This window comes from Lacerta agilis, chromosome 5 (genome assembly GCF_009819535.1).
Source record: "Lacerta agilis isolate rLacAgi1 chromosome 5, rLacAgi1.pri, whole genome shotgun sequence".
Lineage (NCBI taxonomy): Eukaryota > Metazoa > Chordata > Lepidosauria > Squamata > Lacertidae > Lacerta > Lacerta agilis.
The window spans coordinates 58063150-58081358 of NC_046316.1; the positions used below are offsets into that span (position 1 = coordinate 58063150).

The 18209-nt window shown below is 40.6% G+C and overlaps 1 protein-coding gene across 1 annotated transcript; it reads left to right on the forward strand.

Annotated features, from left to right (window-relative positions):
• The first annotated feature begins 19 nt into the window (after positions 1-19).
• On the forward strand, positions 20-16630 carry LOC117047183 (allantoinase, mitochondrial-like). The gene is made up of 12 exons (XM_033150054.1): positions 20-275; positions 1138-1295; positions 5089-5240; positions 6892-7006; positions 7647-7793; positions 8876-8921; positions 9362-9455; positions 11536-11722; positions 13364-13502; positions 14394-14566; positions 15344-15376; positions 16388-16630. The coding sequence occupies exons 1-12, from the start codon at positions 245-247 to the stop codon at positions 16547-16549; spliced, it is 1437 nt and encodes a 478-aa protein (XP_033005945.1). The 5' UTR covers positions 20-244; the 3' UTR covers positions 16550-16630.
• The last annotated feature ends 1579 nt before the right edge of the window (positions 16631-18209 follow it).

Genomic DNA, 18209 nt, shown 5'->3' on the forward strand with positions numbered 1-18209 from the left:
CTAACTTCCAAGGTCTCAAAGTAGGACATGGGAAATGTATTTATTTGTTTGATTAATTCATACCATTTGAACCCAGAGTTTTGGTCAAGACCAGGTCCTCAGCAATCTACTGTGAGGTTCAGAAAGTTTCTTTTCTTGTAACACTTCATGTAAACGTGCACCAGAAAGCGAGAGAGAAGGAACTGAATGAGAGCCAAGCAGGCAGCAATACTGAAGGGTTTGGATCCTTGTTGCCAACCTTAACATGTCTAAAAAAAGCAATGCCACTCTGGCAGGTAAGTGAAGGGCTGCTGGGTGGAGGGAGCCTAAAATAATTTGATAAAGAGCCTCTGGATGGAAGATTGCATTTTGAATTAAAAAAGGAAGCAATAACAAGTAAGGATGAATGAATCTGTCGATTTTGTTTTCTCTCTTTTACTAATTCAGTTCTCCACATTTCTGCTGCAAACTGCAACAACCCTCATGAAAATTTGTCAGTATTTTAGTGTGTATTTCTGCTGAAACACAGATTTTTTAATGCAGTTTTCACTAATATATGCATTTTTGCAACTTATATTCTCTAATATATTGCATTTTATTATAATTCCCTCTCTGGAGGAAAGGCAGGATATAAATTTAATAAATATAACCTTTTTTTAAAAAAAATATATTTTCCACCAATGTATGCATTTTTATAAACACTTTCCCCTAATATATGCATTTTGGTACACTCCATCACAACATTCAGAGAAGTGCAAATTTTGAAGGATAATTGAGTTTCAGTTCACATACTGGTTTAAGAAGAACAAATCGGGTAGTTTCTCACTCAAATGCAAACAAAATTGGATTTCCCTCCCATCCTTAATATGAAGCTAGCAAGAAAAATATTAAACTGGGAGTAGGTTTGTTGTCTTGCCTTGTCATAGAGAATACCCTCTAGTCAGCAGGACTCATTTTCTGTGTTGTGTTCAGAATGTCATTATAGCAGCATCTGTACCCATGGAGCAAACTGAAGCAATTTCACAAGGGCCTAAAATCATGCTGAAAGGAAGAGAAAATGTGGTATCTTACTATGAGTTTATAACAGAAACAGTAACATCAGTTGCAGAAGTTTGATTGGTTTGTTTTTGCTGAATTCTGCCTCTCTACTAATTTAAGGGCCAGCCAAAGTGGAAGTGGGTTCAGAGATTGTGGCTGTAAGAAGCAATAGGGTCGTGCAGAATAATACCATTGGCCCAGCAGAGATTGTCATCTGTGATGGAAAGATAGCTGATGTTCTTCCAAAGAGAAACTGGGCCAGACCCAGTGGAGAAAAGGTATGAACTCGTTTAACACTTTAATTGTTTGTGGATTTCTATACTAGCCTTCAGGATCTGTTTCTAGCATGGTTCACAAATAAAACAGTATTTTTTTTTAAAAAAAAAAATGCAATCATCCCCCCCCCCCCCAAAGCAGCATAAAAATACAGATAGAGGACCAAAATTCTTTTAAAAGCCTGGGAGAATAAAATATAACTGTTTAGGTGCCAGGCGAGTCTCCATGGGAACTTGAATTGATATAATGGCTGAAAGTTTTGGAAATTTAATTAATGAAGTCAGTAAAGTGTCCCAACATGGGTCTACAGTTTACAAGCAGGTAAAGCATCACAGAGGACATGACTAGGATTAGCTAAATATTATAGAAAGTCTTGACCATTGTATGTGGAAATGAGCATGCAAATATATTTTATAAACAGGTTGAATTTCCAATGTATTCTGAAGTATTTAAAATGTCAACAGTACTGAAAGTTCAGCATTTAATAGCACTGACATTTTGAAGCACAGTTTTATATGCATAAACCTCCCAGAATGTTTCATTGTTAATCTGTGCTGATGAAAAATTCTAAGACAGCTCAAGGTTGCACTGATCCCTTTCTTAACTGTGGTTCTAAATGAATAGCTACTGCTCTAAGGAGTGACACACGGCATCTTTCATATCTGTTATATCTTTCCTACACATTACAGTTTTCACAGATGATGACAACAACATACAAGTGCAATTAGGGGGTCCTGTGTAGTATTGCACAGTGGTGGAGTAAGATGGAAGTGATTTCAATTAAAATCCCACTTTAGCCATGAATCTTATTGGGTGACTTTGGGCCTTTCATAATCTCTCAAGCCCAGGGTCCGCTGCAAGACTCTTGTGGAAATTTAACTGGAAGAAAACATGTATGCCACCCTAAGCTTCTTGGAAGAACAGTGGGCTACAAATAATATAAATAGTAACATTAAAATTGTATTTATTAAAAAAAGAGAGATACTGACCTGACTTGCAGGGCCATGAGTCAGGAAAGCAATAAAAATATTGTCATGACATGCAATATGAAATGTATATAAATTACAGAAGCAACAGCCAAGAAACAGCAAAATCTAACAAGCATAAAACAAAACACAAAACAGATCAAGACGTGCTGGAATGTCTGGGCGAATAAAAAAAAAAGTTTTCAGCTGGCGCTTTAAAATGATGAAGATTGGTCCCAGGTAAGCTTATTTGGAGAGGGCATTCTGTACATGAGACACCATTACTGAGAAAGCCCTCTCCCTAGTCGTTATCCTCTTAACCTGAGATGGTAAGGGAACCTGAAGAAGGGCCTCTTATGATGAATTATTTGTTCAGGCAGCATCATGCATTAGTAACCAACTTCAGATAACCAAGCCTCAAGCTGTTTTATGAACGAGAAAGGAAAATATATTCTGGAGCATGGTATTAGGAGAGCTTTAGGAGGAAGCTTGTGAAAGTGAACTATCCCAACACAAAACATCACATCCCTGGGGGCTAATTCTCCACTCAGTTACACTAGTTTCACGCCATCATGATTCCATTGACTTCACTGTAACTGAGTAGAGAACTAGACCCTATGGTCATAATGCCCTGTGCGCAGCATTGAACCAAATTCACACTGAATGCATTGGATAGCGGCCAGGGTAAAGTGTTCTCTCTTTTTTTACGCGCTTTTCCTTCTGGGTTAAACTTTTAGTTGCCTGACCAGTGACCTTTAGCCAGTGCCTGTTGCTGATCACAGCACACTCCACATTACCTTGACTAATAATTAACACAACTTGCTCTGTCTGTGAATTGTCCATGAACTGCCCATGAGATTCTCTCACTGCTTGGTTCATAGGGTAGATTTTGGCAGGAAAGCAGTTGGTTCTCTTTCTATCCATGTAAGTCATCTGTGTCAGATATGGCCAGTTGCTGGAACATAAGAAGACCCTTAATGGAGCAGAACAAAGGCCTATCAAATCCAGTATCCTGTTTTCAGGCAAACCCACAAGCTGGATATGAGCGCAATAGCCATTTCCCATTACTGTTACCCAACAACTGGTTTCCTGATGCAATCTCCCTTTGCCCCTGGAGGTAGCGTGCAGTCATCACAATAAGCAGTAACTGATAGGCTACTCCTCCATGAATTTCTCTAATTCTCTTTTAAACCTATCCAAGTTGGTGGCCATCACCACATCCTGCAGCAGGAAATTCCATATTTTGGGAAATTCCATATGCATTGTGTTGAATTGCTATTACAAGATGAGACTATGGCTCTGCATGGCCTGCTACAGGGGTCATTATGAATGAGAAAACTTGTTCTAGATGCAACCTTAGCTGAACTTGGATGGCCTTGTGGCAGTTATCCATGGTCTAGTAATCTGCCAGCTAGACTATTGCAATGCATTATATGTGGGGCTGCCTTTGAAGATGGTCTAGAAACTGCAGCTGACCCCAAACAAGGTGACAAGATTGTTAGTGAGGATTGGAAGACATCAGCGTATTATGCCACTGGCTATGTCATCTTCACTGGCTTCCAGTCCATTTCCAGGCCCCAATCAATGTGCTGGTAGGAGGGACTGTGATGGTGATTTAAAAACAAAACGAAAAACAAAACAGAGAAAAGTAGGCTACTGTAGTATATTTTTAAAATCATAGAAAATACTAGTACAGTAAATACTAGATGTGGTCAATGTTTATTAGATCCTTGTCCTGCCTTGTTACAGTCTGGACTCCAAAGATAGTGAATGCTTTTCTGAGAGAGAGTTTGGTTCCTGCTGCCCTTAGAAAGGCAGGAATAAGATCTCAACTGGAGGGGGAAACTAGATTGGAAATTTCTCCAAGTAGCGTCTCAACCTGAGTCAGTCTTGTTATTTCTGCCTCTGTCCCTTTAAATCTGAGGCCTGTTTTGCACATTAATACAGGGTGAGTCCTTTAAAAGAGGCCCCGTGGATACAGAGTACACATGTTCAACGGGGCCTCTTTTAAAAGACTCACCCTGTACAATCTAAATAAATGTTTGTGTCTTAAAGCATCTTAAGGGAATGAAAAATGACTGGAGATGAAAAGTGAGACAAGCCTTACTAATTAGGAATGCCATTAGATGCAACAACTTCTGAAAGTCAATGTATTTCCAAAAAGAAGGGAAAAGACAAAACAATGGCTATGCCTGAATTCATCCACTCGTGCAACGCAGCTAATGAAGCATACTGTACTCCTTCTTTGAGGAGCTGCAAGACTCTTAATTGCTTCCAAGTAACTTGAATCTAACTTTCTCTTAGGAAATTTGAGAAATAGTTGAGCTCTCAATGCACATGGAAGATGAGTGTCTGATGAATACTGTAATGGTTTGCCACAAAGATGCAAGTGGTTTTTTTGTTTTTGTTTTTTAAAAAATACAATTCCAGGCATGTTGGAATTATGGCAGATCTCTTACTGGATGAGTGTTCTAATAAGGTAGAATGAGCAAGAAGCCTAGCAAGAAGTCCAAATGATCAAATCAATTATGAAGCGTTCTTAGAAATCTCAACTGTTGTGGGCCACAATCCAGCAGAGAATGAATGGTTTTAAGAGCTCCTTTAGTCTGCAATGGATTGTGGCTGTGAGTTTTTAAAGTGTTCTTTCAAGCTTTCTATAGCATCCCAAAAAGCAAAATACTGTACTAAACTGTATTTTTGTATTTTGAATTAAAATCCAGTTTTTAACAAGGAACCTGCACAGGTTACAATCATTCTATGGACCACACTCATGATGAAGGCAACTTTAGAATGTTCTGCAATTAACCTGCAATTAACCTCCTGCCTACAGATCTTGGATGTTGGAGACCTCGTGGTCATGCCTGGAATAATTGACCCTCATGTGCATATATATGAGCCTGGACAGCCAACTGGTGAAGGATTTACATCTGTGACTCAGGCTGCAGCTGCAGGAGGCATCACCACTGTTGTTGACATGCCCTTGTACGTTACCAGAGGGCTGGAGGGAGGGAATAAAGGGAGAGAATAAGGACTTTCCTATTTTAATGCAAAATTCACAATGAGATTTCCTAGGTCAACTCATATAAACTACGTACAGTGTAAGAGTTTGCATGTCTCTTCCCAATATTATCTAATCCCTCATCCTATTGTAGGCCCTTGGCTCAAATCTTAAGACTTTCCTGAGGGTCCCCTGACCCTCAAGAATTGCTTTCCAAGGGGTTCAGGATGAGTTGAGAACCTGTGTGTGTGATGTGTGTTTTTCCAAGCAAGTTTTTAATAAACATTTCTCCAATAGGAGACTAAAGAGGTAAAGAAGGGACAGGGAATTATGCATAACTGAGCGTTCTTGTGCTTGCACTGCATCTGGTAAAGGCCACTGTCTTTGTTGTTTTTATTTTCTTGTATTATTATTATTCTGCTTCCATCCCACATGGAAACCAAGCAGTTCTCTGTATCATCACATTAACTTTTTTTGCACACCCATGTGCTCTGGCCCGTCTTACAGATTCCTAGCACCTGTAGATAAAGAACACTTTGGGTGGAAGGCAACAGCTTGAGCAGCTTCTGCAGTGCAGGATTTCTGAAACACCATATATATTCCTGCAGTGTCACCTATTGGTCATATTCAGATACTGTAACCAAGGGTGAATTCCCATGCTCAATTTCCACACCAGAAATCCATGCTTGGTTGGTTGGTTTTCCTTTTTGAGGCCCCACCAAATGTCTAGACATGATTATACCACAAGAACAAAACACACACACATGCACCAACAGCACTGAGAGTCAGTGTGGTGGTTGTGGTTACTGATTTATCTATCAAATGCATAGCCTGCCTTTCCTGATCATTTGAGGTGGTTCAGTATAGGAGAAAAATACCAGACCTATCATGCTAGAACTGGAGGCACTGATGTTCAGATCCCCACTCAGCCATTACACACACTGGGCAACACTGAGCCAGTGTCTGTCTCTCAGCCTCACCTACTTCACAGGTTGCTTGTTGCTTGTTGAATGCTGGAATGTATAATATTTTGAGCTCTTTGCTAAAGGAAAGCCATGATAGAAATATTATTTATTAAATCAATAAATAAACATTTATGCCTGGTGGAAGCTCATATGGGCATAGGGAAACTCATAATCTTTGGCATGTTAATAGGATCCAATGGCAGAAATTCAAGTAGCTACCACAACCTAAGATAGGCAAATTTAAACTAAAGTAGTGTTTTCATTGGAACCAGTTTGTGCATGGGTGGTACTGCTTTGGTTACAATAAGGATCCACACTTGAAGAACGAGGTCACTAGTATAGAGGATGCATTAAAGGTGTGTTACAGATTGGCAGCCAGACTGGTGTAGAAATGAGCCTGGATAGTGGACACAGTTTAGTTGCCTTCTACGTAGGAATGGTTCTACAATTAGGCAGAATGAGGCAACTGATTGCGTTTCTCATAAAAGGGCAAGGAGGAGACACGCTGAGACTTCTTGTCTCAGCTGCCATCTGCTCCCTGAGTTTGATTATGGTGGTAGTGGTGGAGGAGGAGGAAGACAGGTATCATTTACTGCTCTTAGGCAGCTAAGTGTGCTGGGCCAGCCTTGTTTCCAAGTAACATCTTATTCTACTTCATCCCCTAACTCAGGTACTGCAGTCCTCCAACCGCAACCTTGTATGCCCTTGAGAAAAAGCTCCAGTCTGCCAAGGGAAAGTGCTATATTGATGTTGCGTTTTGGGGTGGCGTCATTCCTGGAAATCAGGTTTGTATCCAGCAATGAAATGGCATCAGCTCCCCTGTGTCTTATGTACTTTGGAGGGAGGGCCATGAAGACAAGAGGGCTCCAAAAATGAAAGCGTTCCTTTAGATAACATGATCCATTAAAAGTGAGAGGCTGCAAATGGATGGAGGATTCTGCCATGTTTTTAGTTATACTAGGGTGGCTATATTTCAAAAAGTAAAAATCTGGACAGAAACTTTTTGGAGCTTTTCAGCAATTTCCATCCGGACACGGTTTCCAACAGCTGATTGCCGGCTATGTCCAGGAGATTCTGGACATATGGCAACCCTAAGTTACACTGCACCCTATGTACAGTACATAGTTTTGAAAATAAGAGATGTGGCTTGAAATAAATCACTTGGCTTGAAATCCCAGTTCTAATTCCAGATATGTATAAATGAATTGCAACAAATTGTTGGAAGTGGGAAATGAACTCTGCTCATCCTCATAGGGATCGGTGAAAATTTTGATTCAGTTTGCATTTAAATTGAAAACTCAATTGTAGCTGAATATGTGCAGAAATTGCAAGAGTGCAAACCTTAATATGCAACTCAGCCATTCTTCTGCTTCCTTCATATTATTAGCAAACTTTCCAAGTGCTTGTCCTTGTGCTATCTCTTAGGCTGAGCTCCTACCAATGCTGAAGGCTGGGGTTCCTGGATTTCAGTGCTTCCTAATGACCACTGGTGTGGAGGACTTTTCCCATGTTTGTCTACATGATATACATGTGGCAATGAATGAACTGCAAGACACAGACTGTGTACTCCTGGTAAGGATCTGAGTTCCTACTCTTTTACTCGCTAGCACCTTTGACATTAAGTACCTGTACCTGTTTTCCATTTCTCTACTCTCTTCCAGCGAATCTCCAATCTGGATGGCAACATTTCACACTTTCTCTCCTTGGGCATTACTTATTTTTTTATTTTTAATGTATATTTTATTAGCGAATTGAAATATTATACATACTTTCCCCAGTAGGTTATTCAGGTACTATAAATGACACAAAAAGATGAATAAAGATTAGTACAACAATTAAAAGAATTTGCTAATGTCCACATATTAATAAAATTAACCAATGCCCCTTCATAATAAAGCATTAATATTAAATATACATAATTAAAATTTAATTGTGGTATATTAATGCACATATTTTAAAGGTGTGAGAACAACTTCCCTATTTCTTTTCTTTTATACTTATGTTTATAAGTAATTTCTTCTTGAGATTTCTAATTCTTATTTTACATTTTGAATTACCAAATCCCAACTTCTTATAACCTTGCCTATATTTTTTTCTATCTTTAATCATTGTTGTTTTAACTTCTTTGGATTATTTATACCTGCACTTTCCATCTCAAAAGAGACACTTAAGGTGGCATACATTCTACAGCAAACACAGAAAAATCCGCTCTCAGAAAACTGGCATCCAACATTCCACAAAAGATTCAAGGGAGAAGAGAACCAGGACCCACCTTTTAGCTAATGTGTAATATACTGCTATAGACTATATTAGCCTGAGTGCCTGAATTCTAGGGCAATAAGCAGTTTCACTGTTATATTAGAGCAACTCCCTTCCCAGCACTGAGTACTAGAATGAAAAGGTGCTGCTATTATTTGATATTTCACAATAGTGTTTTGTTTTTTTTAAAGACAGCAGGCAGTCTTCCCTGCTTTAAATTAAGCACTCTTGGTGACATTTAGCTTTCGTAGGCTTGTCTAAAACCAGACGACTGGGATGGGGTGGGGGTGAGAAGGAAGAGTCGTATTGTCACATTGTTATATCTTCCTGTATAAATTTTTATATAAAGTTAAACTTTCCTCCCCCCCCCCTCCCGTTTGGGACTCTCTACACAGTTCCATCCAGAACAGGAGCCAAGTCACTCCCTGCCTGTCCAAGAGGGTATGTATTATGCTAACCCTTCATCGCAGGTCATCCCTTTGTGTTCTTCTGAATGGAAGTGTTTGCTCAGCTTAGAACTTGTTTTGCACCAACAAAGAAATAGATAATATTTCAATAGGGCAAATAAAGGAGAGTAGATAAGAGAGGAGACAGCAAGGAGTCTGGAGCAGCCCTGGGCAGTGAACTGTCTGAAGAAAAATACCTGAAGATTTCAGAATGGCCTCCCTCTGATGACACAGGAGGGAGGGAGAATTCAGTTGCACAAGAAATGGGCACAATCTTTCTAGGATGGGAAGGGAGCTGGGAACCGTTCCCCTAAGGACCTCGAGTATATTTTAATATACTAAAACAATAGAAATAATCTTGCTAGAACCACTTGGTAGGGGCACCAGTATTAACTGTGTGCATCTTTATATTTTTCCCTCCCTTTCCCCAAACAGACACCATGGAGTACAGCACTTTCTTGGACACACGCCCTTATACCATGGAGGTGGAGGCCACCATCACCATTGCTGAACTCTGTCTCCAGTATAAGTGAGTGTTTCTTTCTGTTAAGCTGGAAATGAGAGAGTATGCTAAGGACATAAAAAAGCCCTGCCGTATTACACCAAAATCTTATCTAGTTCAGCATATTTTTCTCCCGATAGCCAACTAGATGCCTATGGGAGCCCACAAGCAAGACCTGTGTGCAAAAGCTCTCTCCTGGCTTGTGCTTCCCAGCAACTGGTATCATACTCCAACTGCCCCCAAAATACTGGGATTGTCACAAACACCCCTAAGCAACCACGTCCCAAATTCCCAAGGGTCCTTCCCTTCAGTACTGGAAGTTCAGACCGTGCGTCCCTCTAGGACATTTCTTAGATCTTTTTTTGGGGGGGGGGAGCGGAGACGCAAACCCGGTTCACCAGATTACAAGTCCACCACTCTTTTTTCTTCTTCTTAGATCTATGCCTCCCGCTCCCTTCCCTCCCGACTCAATATGGCCCCACTTCCTGTTTATATGAAAACAAGATCTGGGTCACTTGAGGGCCCCTAATAAAGTTTTTCACTGTTTCTCTGCTCCTCGGTCAGTTGGTCTTTCATAAAGAAACTGGTGAGAGGGTGCAAAGCGGGCAGCGCCTTCCACAAGGTCGCTGTGCACATGGTTGCGAGGGGTGCCAAGAGGTCACAGGTGCTGAAGAGAAGCTGTTACAGTCACTTGGCTCTGGTTGCTTCGTTCAGCTGCTGCATCTGAGTCCCTGCCTCAGCCTCTGAGGAGAAGGCAGGGTGGGGGGCACTGATGTAGAATATGTCCCTATTTTTATCTGATGAATGTTGGAGAGCATGTGGTATTCAGAGGCATACTGCCTCCAACAATGGAGGCAGTCATCATAACTAGTAGCCATTTTGGCATTCTGCTCCATTAATTTGTCTAATACCCTTTTGAAAGCTGTCCATCACTTGTAATAGTGAATTCCATAGTTTAAACATGGGATGTGTGAAGACTCTTCTCACACTAATTGACTATAGATCTAGTGGTAGATGGCAGAAAACTCTGCAGACCACTGGCACTTTATTGTTTCAGGTTGTAGAAGAGTAAAGGTAAAAGTAAAGGGACCCCTGACCATTAGGTCCAGTCGCGGACGACTCTGGGGTTGTGGCACTCATCTCACTTTACTGGCCAAGGGAGCCGGCCTACAGCTTCTCGGTCATGTGGCCAGCATGACTAAGCCGCTTCTGGCGAAACCAGAGCAGCGCACAGAAACGCCGTTTACCTTCCCGCCAGAGCGGTACCTATTTATCTACTTGCACTTTGACGTGCTTTCAAACTGCTAGGTTGGCAGGAGCTGGGACCAAGCAATGGGAGTTCACCCCATCGTGGGGATTCGAACTGCTGACCTTCTGATCAGCAAGCCCTAGGCTCTGTGGTTTAACCCACAGCGCCACCCACGTCCCTGTAGAAGAGTAGAAGATAGCAAATATTATGCACTGCTGGTTTATGGCATTGTTGAGAAGCTATGCCTGGGTCATGAGTCTTGAGGTTCGGGACCAGATAATTAGAACTAGGATTTTAAACTGTTGACATGGATTTTAGGGGGTGGGGAATATTTGGGGAAAAAATCTGGAAACAGCTTTTTCATGTACAGTGGTATCCATAGCTGTCAACTCCCCCCCTTTTTAAGGGAAATTCCCTTATTCCGAATAGGATTCCTCGCAAGAAAAGGGAAAAGTTGACGGCTATGGTGGTACCTCGGTTTAAGAATAGCCTTATTTATGAACTATTCGGTTTACGAACTCCGCAAAACTGGAAGTTGTGTCCCGGTTTGCAAACTTTACCTCGGTCTAAGAAAAGAAACCGAATGGTGGAAGGGCAGCGGTGGCAGGAGGCCTCATTAGGGAAAGCTTGCCTCTGTTTAAGAATGGTTTCGGTTTAAGAACGGACTTCCGTATCGTATCTGAAGAAGTGTGCATGCACACGAAAGTTTATACCAAGAACAAACTTAGTTGGTCTCTAAGGTGCTACTGGACTCTATATATATATTGACTGCGTCAGACCAACACAGATACCTACCTGAATCTAAATTGAGAGAGAGATTTATAAAGGTTTAATAATCATATGCTTTTAACTTTACAGGATACCATGCCACATCGTTAATCTGTCCTCTGCTCAAGCCTTGCCCATCATCAAGGATGCTCGTCAGAAGGGAGCACCAATTACTGTAGAAACTGCCCACCACTACCTCAGCCTGGCATCTGAATGCATTCCTCCAGGAGGCATCTACTACAAATGCTGCCCTCCTATCAGGGACAAGAACAACCAGGTAAGAACTATGGGAAATGGGAGTGGTCCAATCAAATGGCAAAAATAAAAAGATAAAATAAAAATAAAGTGATGGCCTGAGAGAGGACATATGAAGTAAGATCTGAGTACTATTAAAAAGAAATGCTTGATAATGTCTGAAATAATTCAGTAAGAAGAATAAGATAAGACAGGAACTTTATAAGATCATGAGTCTCCACTCGTGTTGAAATTATAGGTTGTTCTGGATGAACAAAGCATGACAGATTATTAAAATGGCATTCAGAAAAGAGTGAGTACACACACATAATCTTATGCAGTTGACTCCTATAGATAATACACAGATCCAAACTATTGTCTAGACTGAGACATATCAACACAATGTTCAACTACTTCAATCCATCATATACATTATGAGAAACAAAAAGACAATAAAAACAAATGAAATACGTTAAAATTGACAGTGCTAGTGCTTTTGTCTCACATCCAGACATGTTCAAAGAGATGGTAGTTTAGTGCTTAATGTAAGTTCATTGTTTTCTAAGGACCAGTTTAACAAACTCAGCTTAATAAACCATGCTTGAGCACAAGAATCAGACTATATGCTACCTCCTTGTCCCTCTCTTCTTCCCATCATGCTCTGGCTTCAGTGCCTCCATCATGGTTAATTTAAACCACAGTTTCCTGTTACATCTTAACTGGGAAACTATCATGTAATCTCAGACTACAAATATCAGGATAAGATGTTGGTTTTGCATCCTATTTGGTAAGTTGAGGTAAAACAGATGTAACTGGAAACTTTGGTTTAAAATAGCCATAATAAAAACACTGGATCCAGACAAGGAGGGGAGGGCCAAACACATGGGCCTATTCTCAGTTTAATAAAGTATGGTTTATTGGCCCCAATAATTGGCCCAAAGTATGAGGCAGGCCTTCCTAAAGAAATAAGGGCACTAGAAAGGAAAAATGTCAGTTACTGCACAATACATAATACAAGTGAATTACCGTAAGTGTTATTGTGATTCTTTATTGGGCCAGGATGCAAAATCTAGGAGTGGGATCAACGCAAAGCAATACTCCTGTTCCCAGTTTCTTAAAACATTCCAGAAGGACTTGGTGGTGGAGAAGAAGAAGAATCAGCCTGGCCACATTATCCTTATCTGTTTCTAAATGCGGATCTTTAGACAAAGACATTTCCTTTCCATGCCCATTCCTTCTTGCTTTCCCATCCTAAGGAGAGCCAACTTTCAATGGCAGCTCTACCACTATTGCTTTGGATGGTCTATTTTAGAGTTGAAAGCTGATCCTGGATCTTTGGTACAAACTGCATTGCCTCTGTATGCATCAATGGATTAATGCAAGGGTCACCAATGTGTTGCTTGTGGGCACACATATGCCCACAGAGGCCTTTCCTGGTGCCTACGGGGTCCCCTTTCCCACTCCACTGAAATTAGTGTTGAAAGAAGCATGCTCCTGTCGCTAGTAAAACAGGTTGTGAAGTGTGCTTGGCTGTGGTGCCCACAGCTGTGTATCCAGTTTGCAAATGTACCACTGGCCCCCAAAAGGGATGTGACCCTTCCTTGATCATTCAATGGCTTCACCTTACTCAATGAGAACTATATAAGTATTTCCTTGGCATAAACTCTTCCTCTCATGTCTCCAGGAGCAGCTGTGGGCAGCTTTAGAAGTGGGAGAGATAGACATGGTTGTCTCAGCTCATACTCCTTGCTCCCGAGACTTGAAAGATTTGAACAATGGAGACTTCCTCAAGGCCCCGGCAGGGATTGCTTCACTACAGTTTGGTAATATGTTTTATATATGCTGTTCTTTTTCTTATCTTCATCCAATGAGCATGTACTGCTAAGAATGGAAAGGATGATATCCTCATATCAAGACCCAAGAATATACTACACTGACAGGCAGTATCTCTCCAGAATGTGGGAGGTCTTTCCCATTACCTGCTAACTGGAGGTGTCTGGAATTAAAACTGTGACCTTCAGGATGCAAAGCATGTGATCCACCATTGAACTATGGCCCTTCCCAAAGCATGACCTGTCATCCTGTTGTTCCATGTGCCCTTAGTGTCCTCAAGCTAAGCTAACCAATACCCCATTCAAAATGCCCCATTTCATTTAAATTACAAATACTTTAGTTTTTGACTATGTAAATTAAAGTAATCTGTTTTAAAAAGCATGTTCAATAAAGCAAAGACTGGATCCCAAGCATAGTTACTTCAAAATAAGTTCCATTGAATGCAGAATAATTTTCTTTTAGGTAGGTTATGGCTTTCAGACAAATAAATCTTAATTGATCAGATCACTTTTCATAGAATAGTCAATTCATTGATTAAATGTGCATATGTTTACATACAAAAATTCTGAAGAAAATAGCATGAATTTACTTCCCTGGTGCTTCTCGCCCCCATACAATCACACAATAGTGTGTGCGATTCAATGTGTGTATGTCTGAATGAGTGTGAATGAATGTCAGTGAATTGTGCTTATGGGTGACCCAACGTATTGCCACATGTGGCCCTCGCGGGAAAGGACTGCTCACCCCTGGTATAGAACTTTACCAAATGTTCAAGTCTCCTTTTTAAGTGGCATCAAGTGATATACTTTGAGAAGAAACCAGGGAAGAACAATCTTCTTAACAATAAATTCCTCTACTAATTGTGACTGGAAAATTCATAGGTCTCCCTCTCTTCTGGACCTCTGCAAAATCCAGAGGGTTCTCCTTCCATGACCTAGTGCAACTGATGTGCAAAAATCCTGCCATTCTGAGCAGGCTGGAAGACCGTAAAGGATCACTTGGCCCTGGGATGGATGCAGACCTGGTGATCTGGAATCCAGAAAAGGAGTTTGAGGTAAGGATGGGAGAGGATATAGGTCATTTTTAAAGTTTTTTGAATCACCTTGGGGGTCTGATATAGAGCCAAAAACAGGATATAGCAAATCTAATAAAATAAAGAGTTATAACAAACAAAGCCCTTACAGAAAACAATAAAATTTCCCAATACCAAATGAAGAATTAAATGTGCCAGTTTTATGAGACAGAAGTCCAAAGTGTAGTTGTTGTTCTTTGGATTTCTTATCCTTACTTCACCATAAGTCCCAGGTAAGATAAAACAATATAAAAATAAAATGTTAAAACCAGTTAAAACACTTTGGTCTTGAATGTTTCCAGTATAAAAAGGCATAGCAGAATGGTTGTTTCAATGACCTTAGCAAGAGAGTAGTCTTGACACACTTAGGGTGTCAGCTGGGGCATTATTTTTCTCAATTTGGATCAAAGATGCATCAAAACACTTATTATGGTTATTAACTAGAGAGATACAAGATATAGATATTGATTGTGGCGAACATCATGTGTATACCACTTCCCAAGCCAGCGGTGGTAGCTCACTGGATGCAGAGTAAATGGGAGTGTGTACTCAAGTTCTGTTTTCACCCTGTGAAACCAACCTTTCTATGCTTTGAAATTTTTATAATTGATGATCTGGAAAGTGCTAGTTCTAATATTCCCATTCTCTTTGATACAACACAGGGACAATAATATTAGGTTCCATACATTATCCTTAGTAAGCAACATTCCCCAAACTAATCTGTATTATAATTATTTTGTCTCCTTGTTTCTCTCTCAGGTGAATAAAAACATAATCCATCACAAGGATAAGGTATGGGAAGGCTCATGTTTTCTGCATTCTCCCAGTGTTCCTATTACTGCCCCCCCCAACCATCCCACCCTCAAAACACCTTACTGTAATTTACTGTATAATTCATTTTTGGCCTCTACTTAGGGCAGGCTTTACTGTTAAGCAAAGTGTCGTTTCTGTGGTGGTAGAGGCTATAATGAACTGACTGTTTAGCAATCTTCACCTCCATCTATCACTTTGCTTAGCAGGCAAAAACCAACAAGCAAAATACCACCAGAAGGGGTGAGCACAGCCGTCGGCTTTCAACATTCCTTGCCTTTTTGCAGCCTTGACATTTATGGGCTATTCAGTCTTTATCTTTTCCAGGTCAGAAGTTACTGGGTCAGAGGATCTGCCTCATACAAATTTAAATAAGGACTGGCCCTAGTAGGCACCCAACAGGATGCATGTCTATGCTGAAGGAGTCTAAATCATTTTCACATCTGGTATCTTAGATTATTGATTAGTGTCATGGCCCTAACCTCAAGCTCAGAGTCAGAGGAGGATGAGCTGGCTGAGGCCAGGACTGCTGCACCACCAGGTTCCCTGGAAGTGAACCTGAGGCTAGTGGAACCTACAGAACCTGAGCCAGAACCCTCACAGATGTCTTTCGCCAAGTCCCAATTGCCTGAAGAGTCAAGTACTTCTTGCTCTATAGGCCTACCCAACAGAATTCGCCAGGACAGCAAGCCACAGAAGAGAAAAGAAGTGCTCCAGGTTAGGGAGTTGGCCCTTTAAGGATACCTACTCTTTGGGCATAGAGATGGAGCTTGAGAAAGGTAAACTGGGTGGAGGGGTTCATAAGGCCTCAATTCACCTCTACACTTTGTTGTTCACTTAGAGCTTTCTACACCGCTGCATCTATTTTGCCTTGTGAATATCTGCTATGGACAGATAAGAACCACCATAAACAAAAACACATTTACCCAAAGACCTTTGATTCTGCATTCTATTTATCCTTACTTTTCTTTCTCTCGCCCCTCCCTACTTTAGCTAACCCCATACTTGGGTTTCCAGCTTTGTGGTGAGGTCTTTGCCACTCTTGTACGTGGCAGGCTGGTTTATCTGAATGGGAAATTTGCACCCAAGCCAGAAGGGGACCTGCTTGTGACTGAGAGGAAGATGCCTACAAGTGTCTCATCACCCTACTACTAATGAGGAAGAGAGTATGACAAATGTACTAGCTAAACTGAAGTGCCATACACAAATCTGGGCAGAAGAGAAGCTGGAAGAATAGAAGAGGAAAGGAGGGTGGAATCTACACACATACAAAAAACGCTGTGAAAATGCTTTAAAAATGCTTTGAAAAATACATTGAATTTTGCATAGCTCACTGTCACCATCTAGTGTCACATTTGTATATTGCAATTTACATTTAAAATGTTTTATTTGCAGCTGTATAGCTGAGTCCGAGGATGAGTAACAAAGAATAAACTGCAATCACATAGTCTATTGTCTCAGTGAGAGCAGCTGCTACACTTTCTGACTTTTTCTACAACTGCTGAATAAATAAAATGAAGTCAACAGCTCCAGCTGATTTGTCAAGGATATGCAACAATGGAACAGTAAAAATCGGAGCCACTCACTCATGCCTTCTTGCTTTCCAGAAGTAAAAATAAGACTAATAAAAAATCAGGGTGATTGGGGAACAGGACAAAAGGTTTGGGTGATCTCGCAGCTCTTGATGCTTCATCTCAAAGTGTTTATTTTGCAAATCATTGATCTTATTTTCAAATCTAATGTAACACAGTGCTCACAGTGAATAAAAGAGTAATATGCCAACGTGTGATGAGTTCTGAATAAGTATTCTTTCACTATGGCTATGACCTTAGAAATTAGATAAAGAGGCTTTCAATATAACTCTTTAATCAAAGTATGATCTATTGATTTCCTGATCAGAATATGATCAAAATGGGATGTCAAGTAAATGTGTTTGACTTGTGCATCTTTCGATTCTTGCAGTTTCTCTAACCTTTAGAGCAAGGATGAGAAACCTGCAGTCCTCCAGATATGGGACTATACCTCCTATCATTCCTGACCATCCTGGCTGAGTTTTATTGGAGTTAGGAGTTAAACTACCCCTGAATTAGAGAGTTCCATATTTTAAGTCCTCTCTCAGACAAACTATACTGAATGCAAAATGAGGCACAGTGCTCTGCTTGCAACATCCACGAGGTTTTAAGACTGCCACTGCCAGCCAAGCAATCCTGAATAATTTATTTTTCTCCTATTTGACTTAATTTGAAAATCCATAGAAACAAAGTAATCACTTTGTCAAAACTAAAAGGCAGCATTTCCCTTTGATAGTGCTGTGCTAGAACATACATCCTGCCAGAGCATTTGGACCTTAGTGTTTATTAGCTGGCAAGGGCTCATGGTACATAAAATGCTAAACAAAACATTAGAGGGCTTAATATCACAGAAATACAAGTTGTCCCAGTAAAAGGGCAGATTCTCAAAATGAAGTACAGTATATGGTCTGATACAAAGTGAGCTTCCTTGAAAATGCAAATGCTACAAAGGAAAATTGTGAGAAAGGGTAGAAGGGAAATAATTCAGTCACTGAAACCAGAGAAACTGTTGCTATCTTCTGGTGGGATAATGGCATTCAGATACAATGACACAGCAAAGAAAATCCACCCATAACTGGCCTCCCCTTCCTCTACACAACTACGAATTTAACAATTTAAAGGCACAAGGGAAAAAATTGTTCTTGTGCCTGGCCAATTTTGTGTATAAAGTCCTGTAGCGACGTCCACGTGGAAGTAAAACAAACAGATGATGACCGGGATGGAAAGGATCTGTGACAATTCCC

Excerpts from the sequence above, each read along its gene's own strand:
- LOC117047183 (XM_033150054.1), top strand. The coding sequence starts at position 245 with ATGTCTAAAAAAAGCAATGCCACTCTGGCAG. Across the intron at positions 276-1,137 it reads AAGCAATGCCACTCTGGCAG|GGCCAGCCAAAGTGGAAGTG; the intron begins GTAAGTGAAGGG and ends TACTAATTTAAG. Across the intron at positions 1,296-5,088 it reads CCAGACCCAGTGGAGAAAAG|ATCTTGGATGTTGGAGACCT; the intron begins GTATGAACTCGT and ends TCCTGCCTACAG.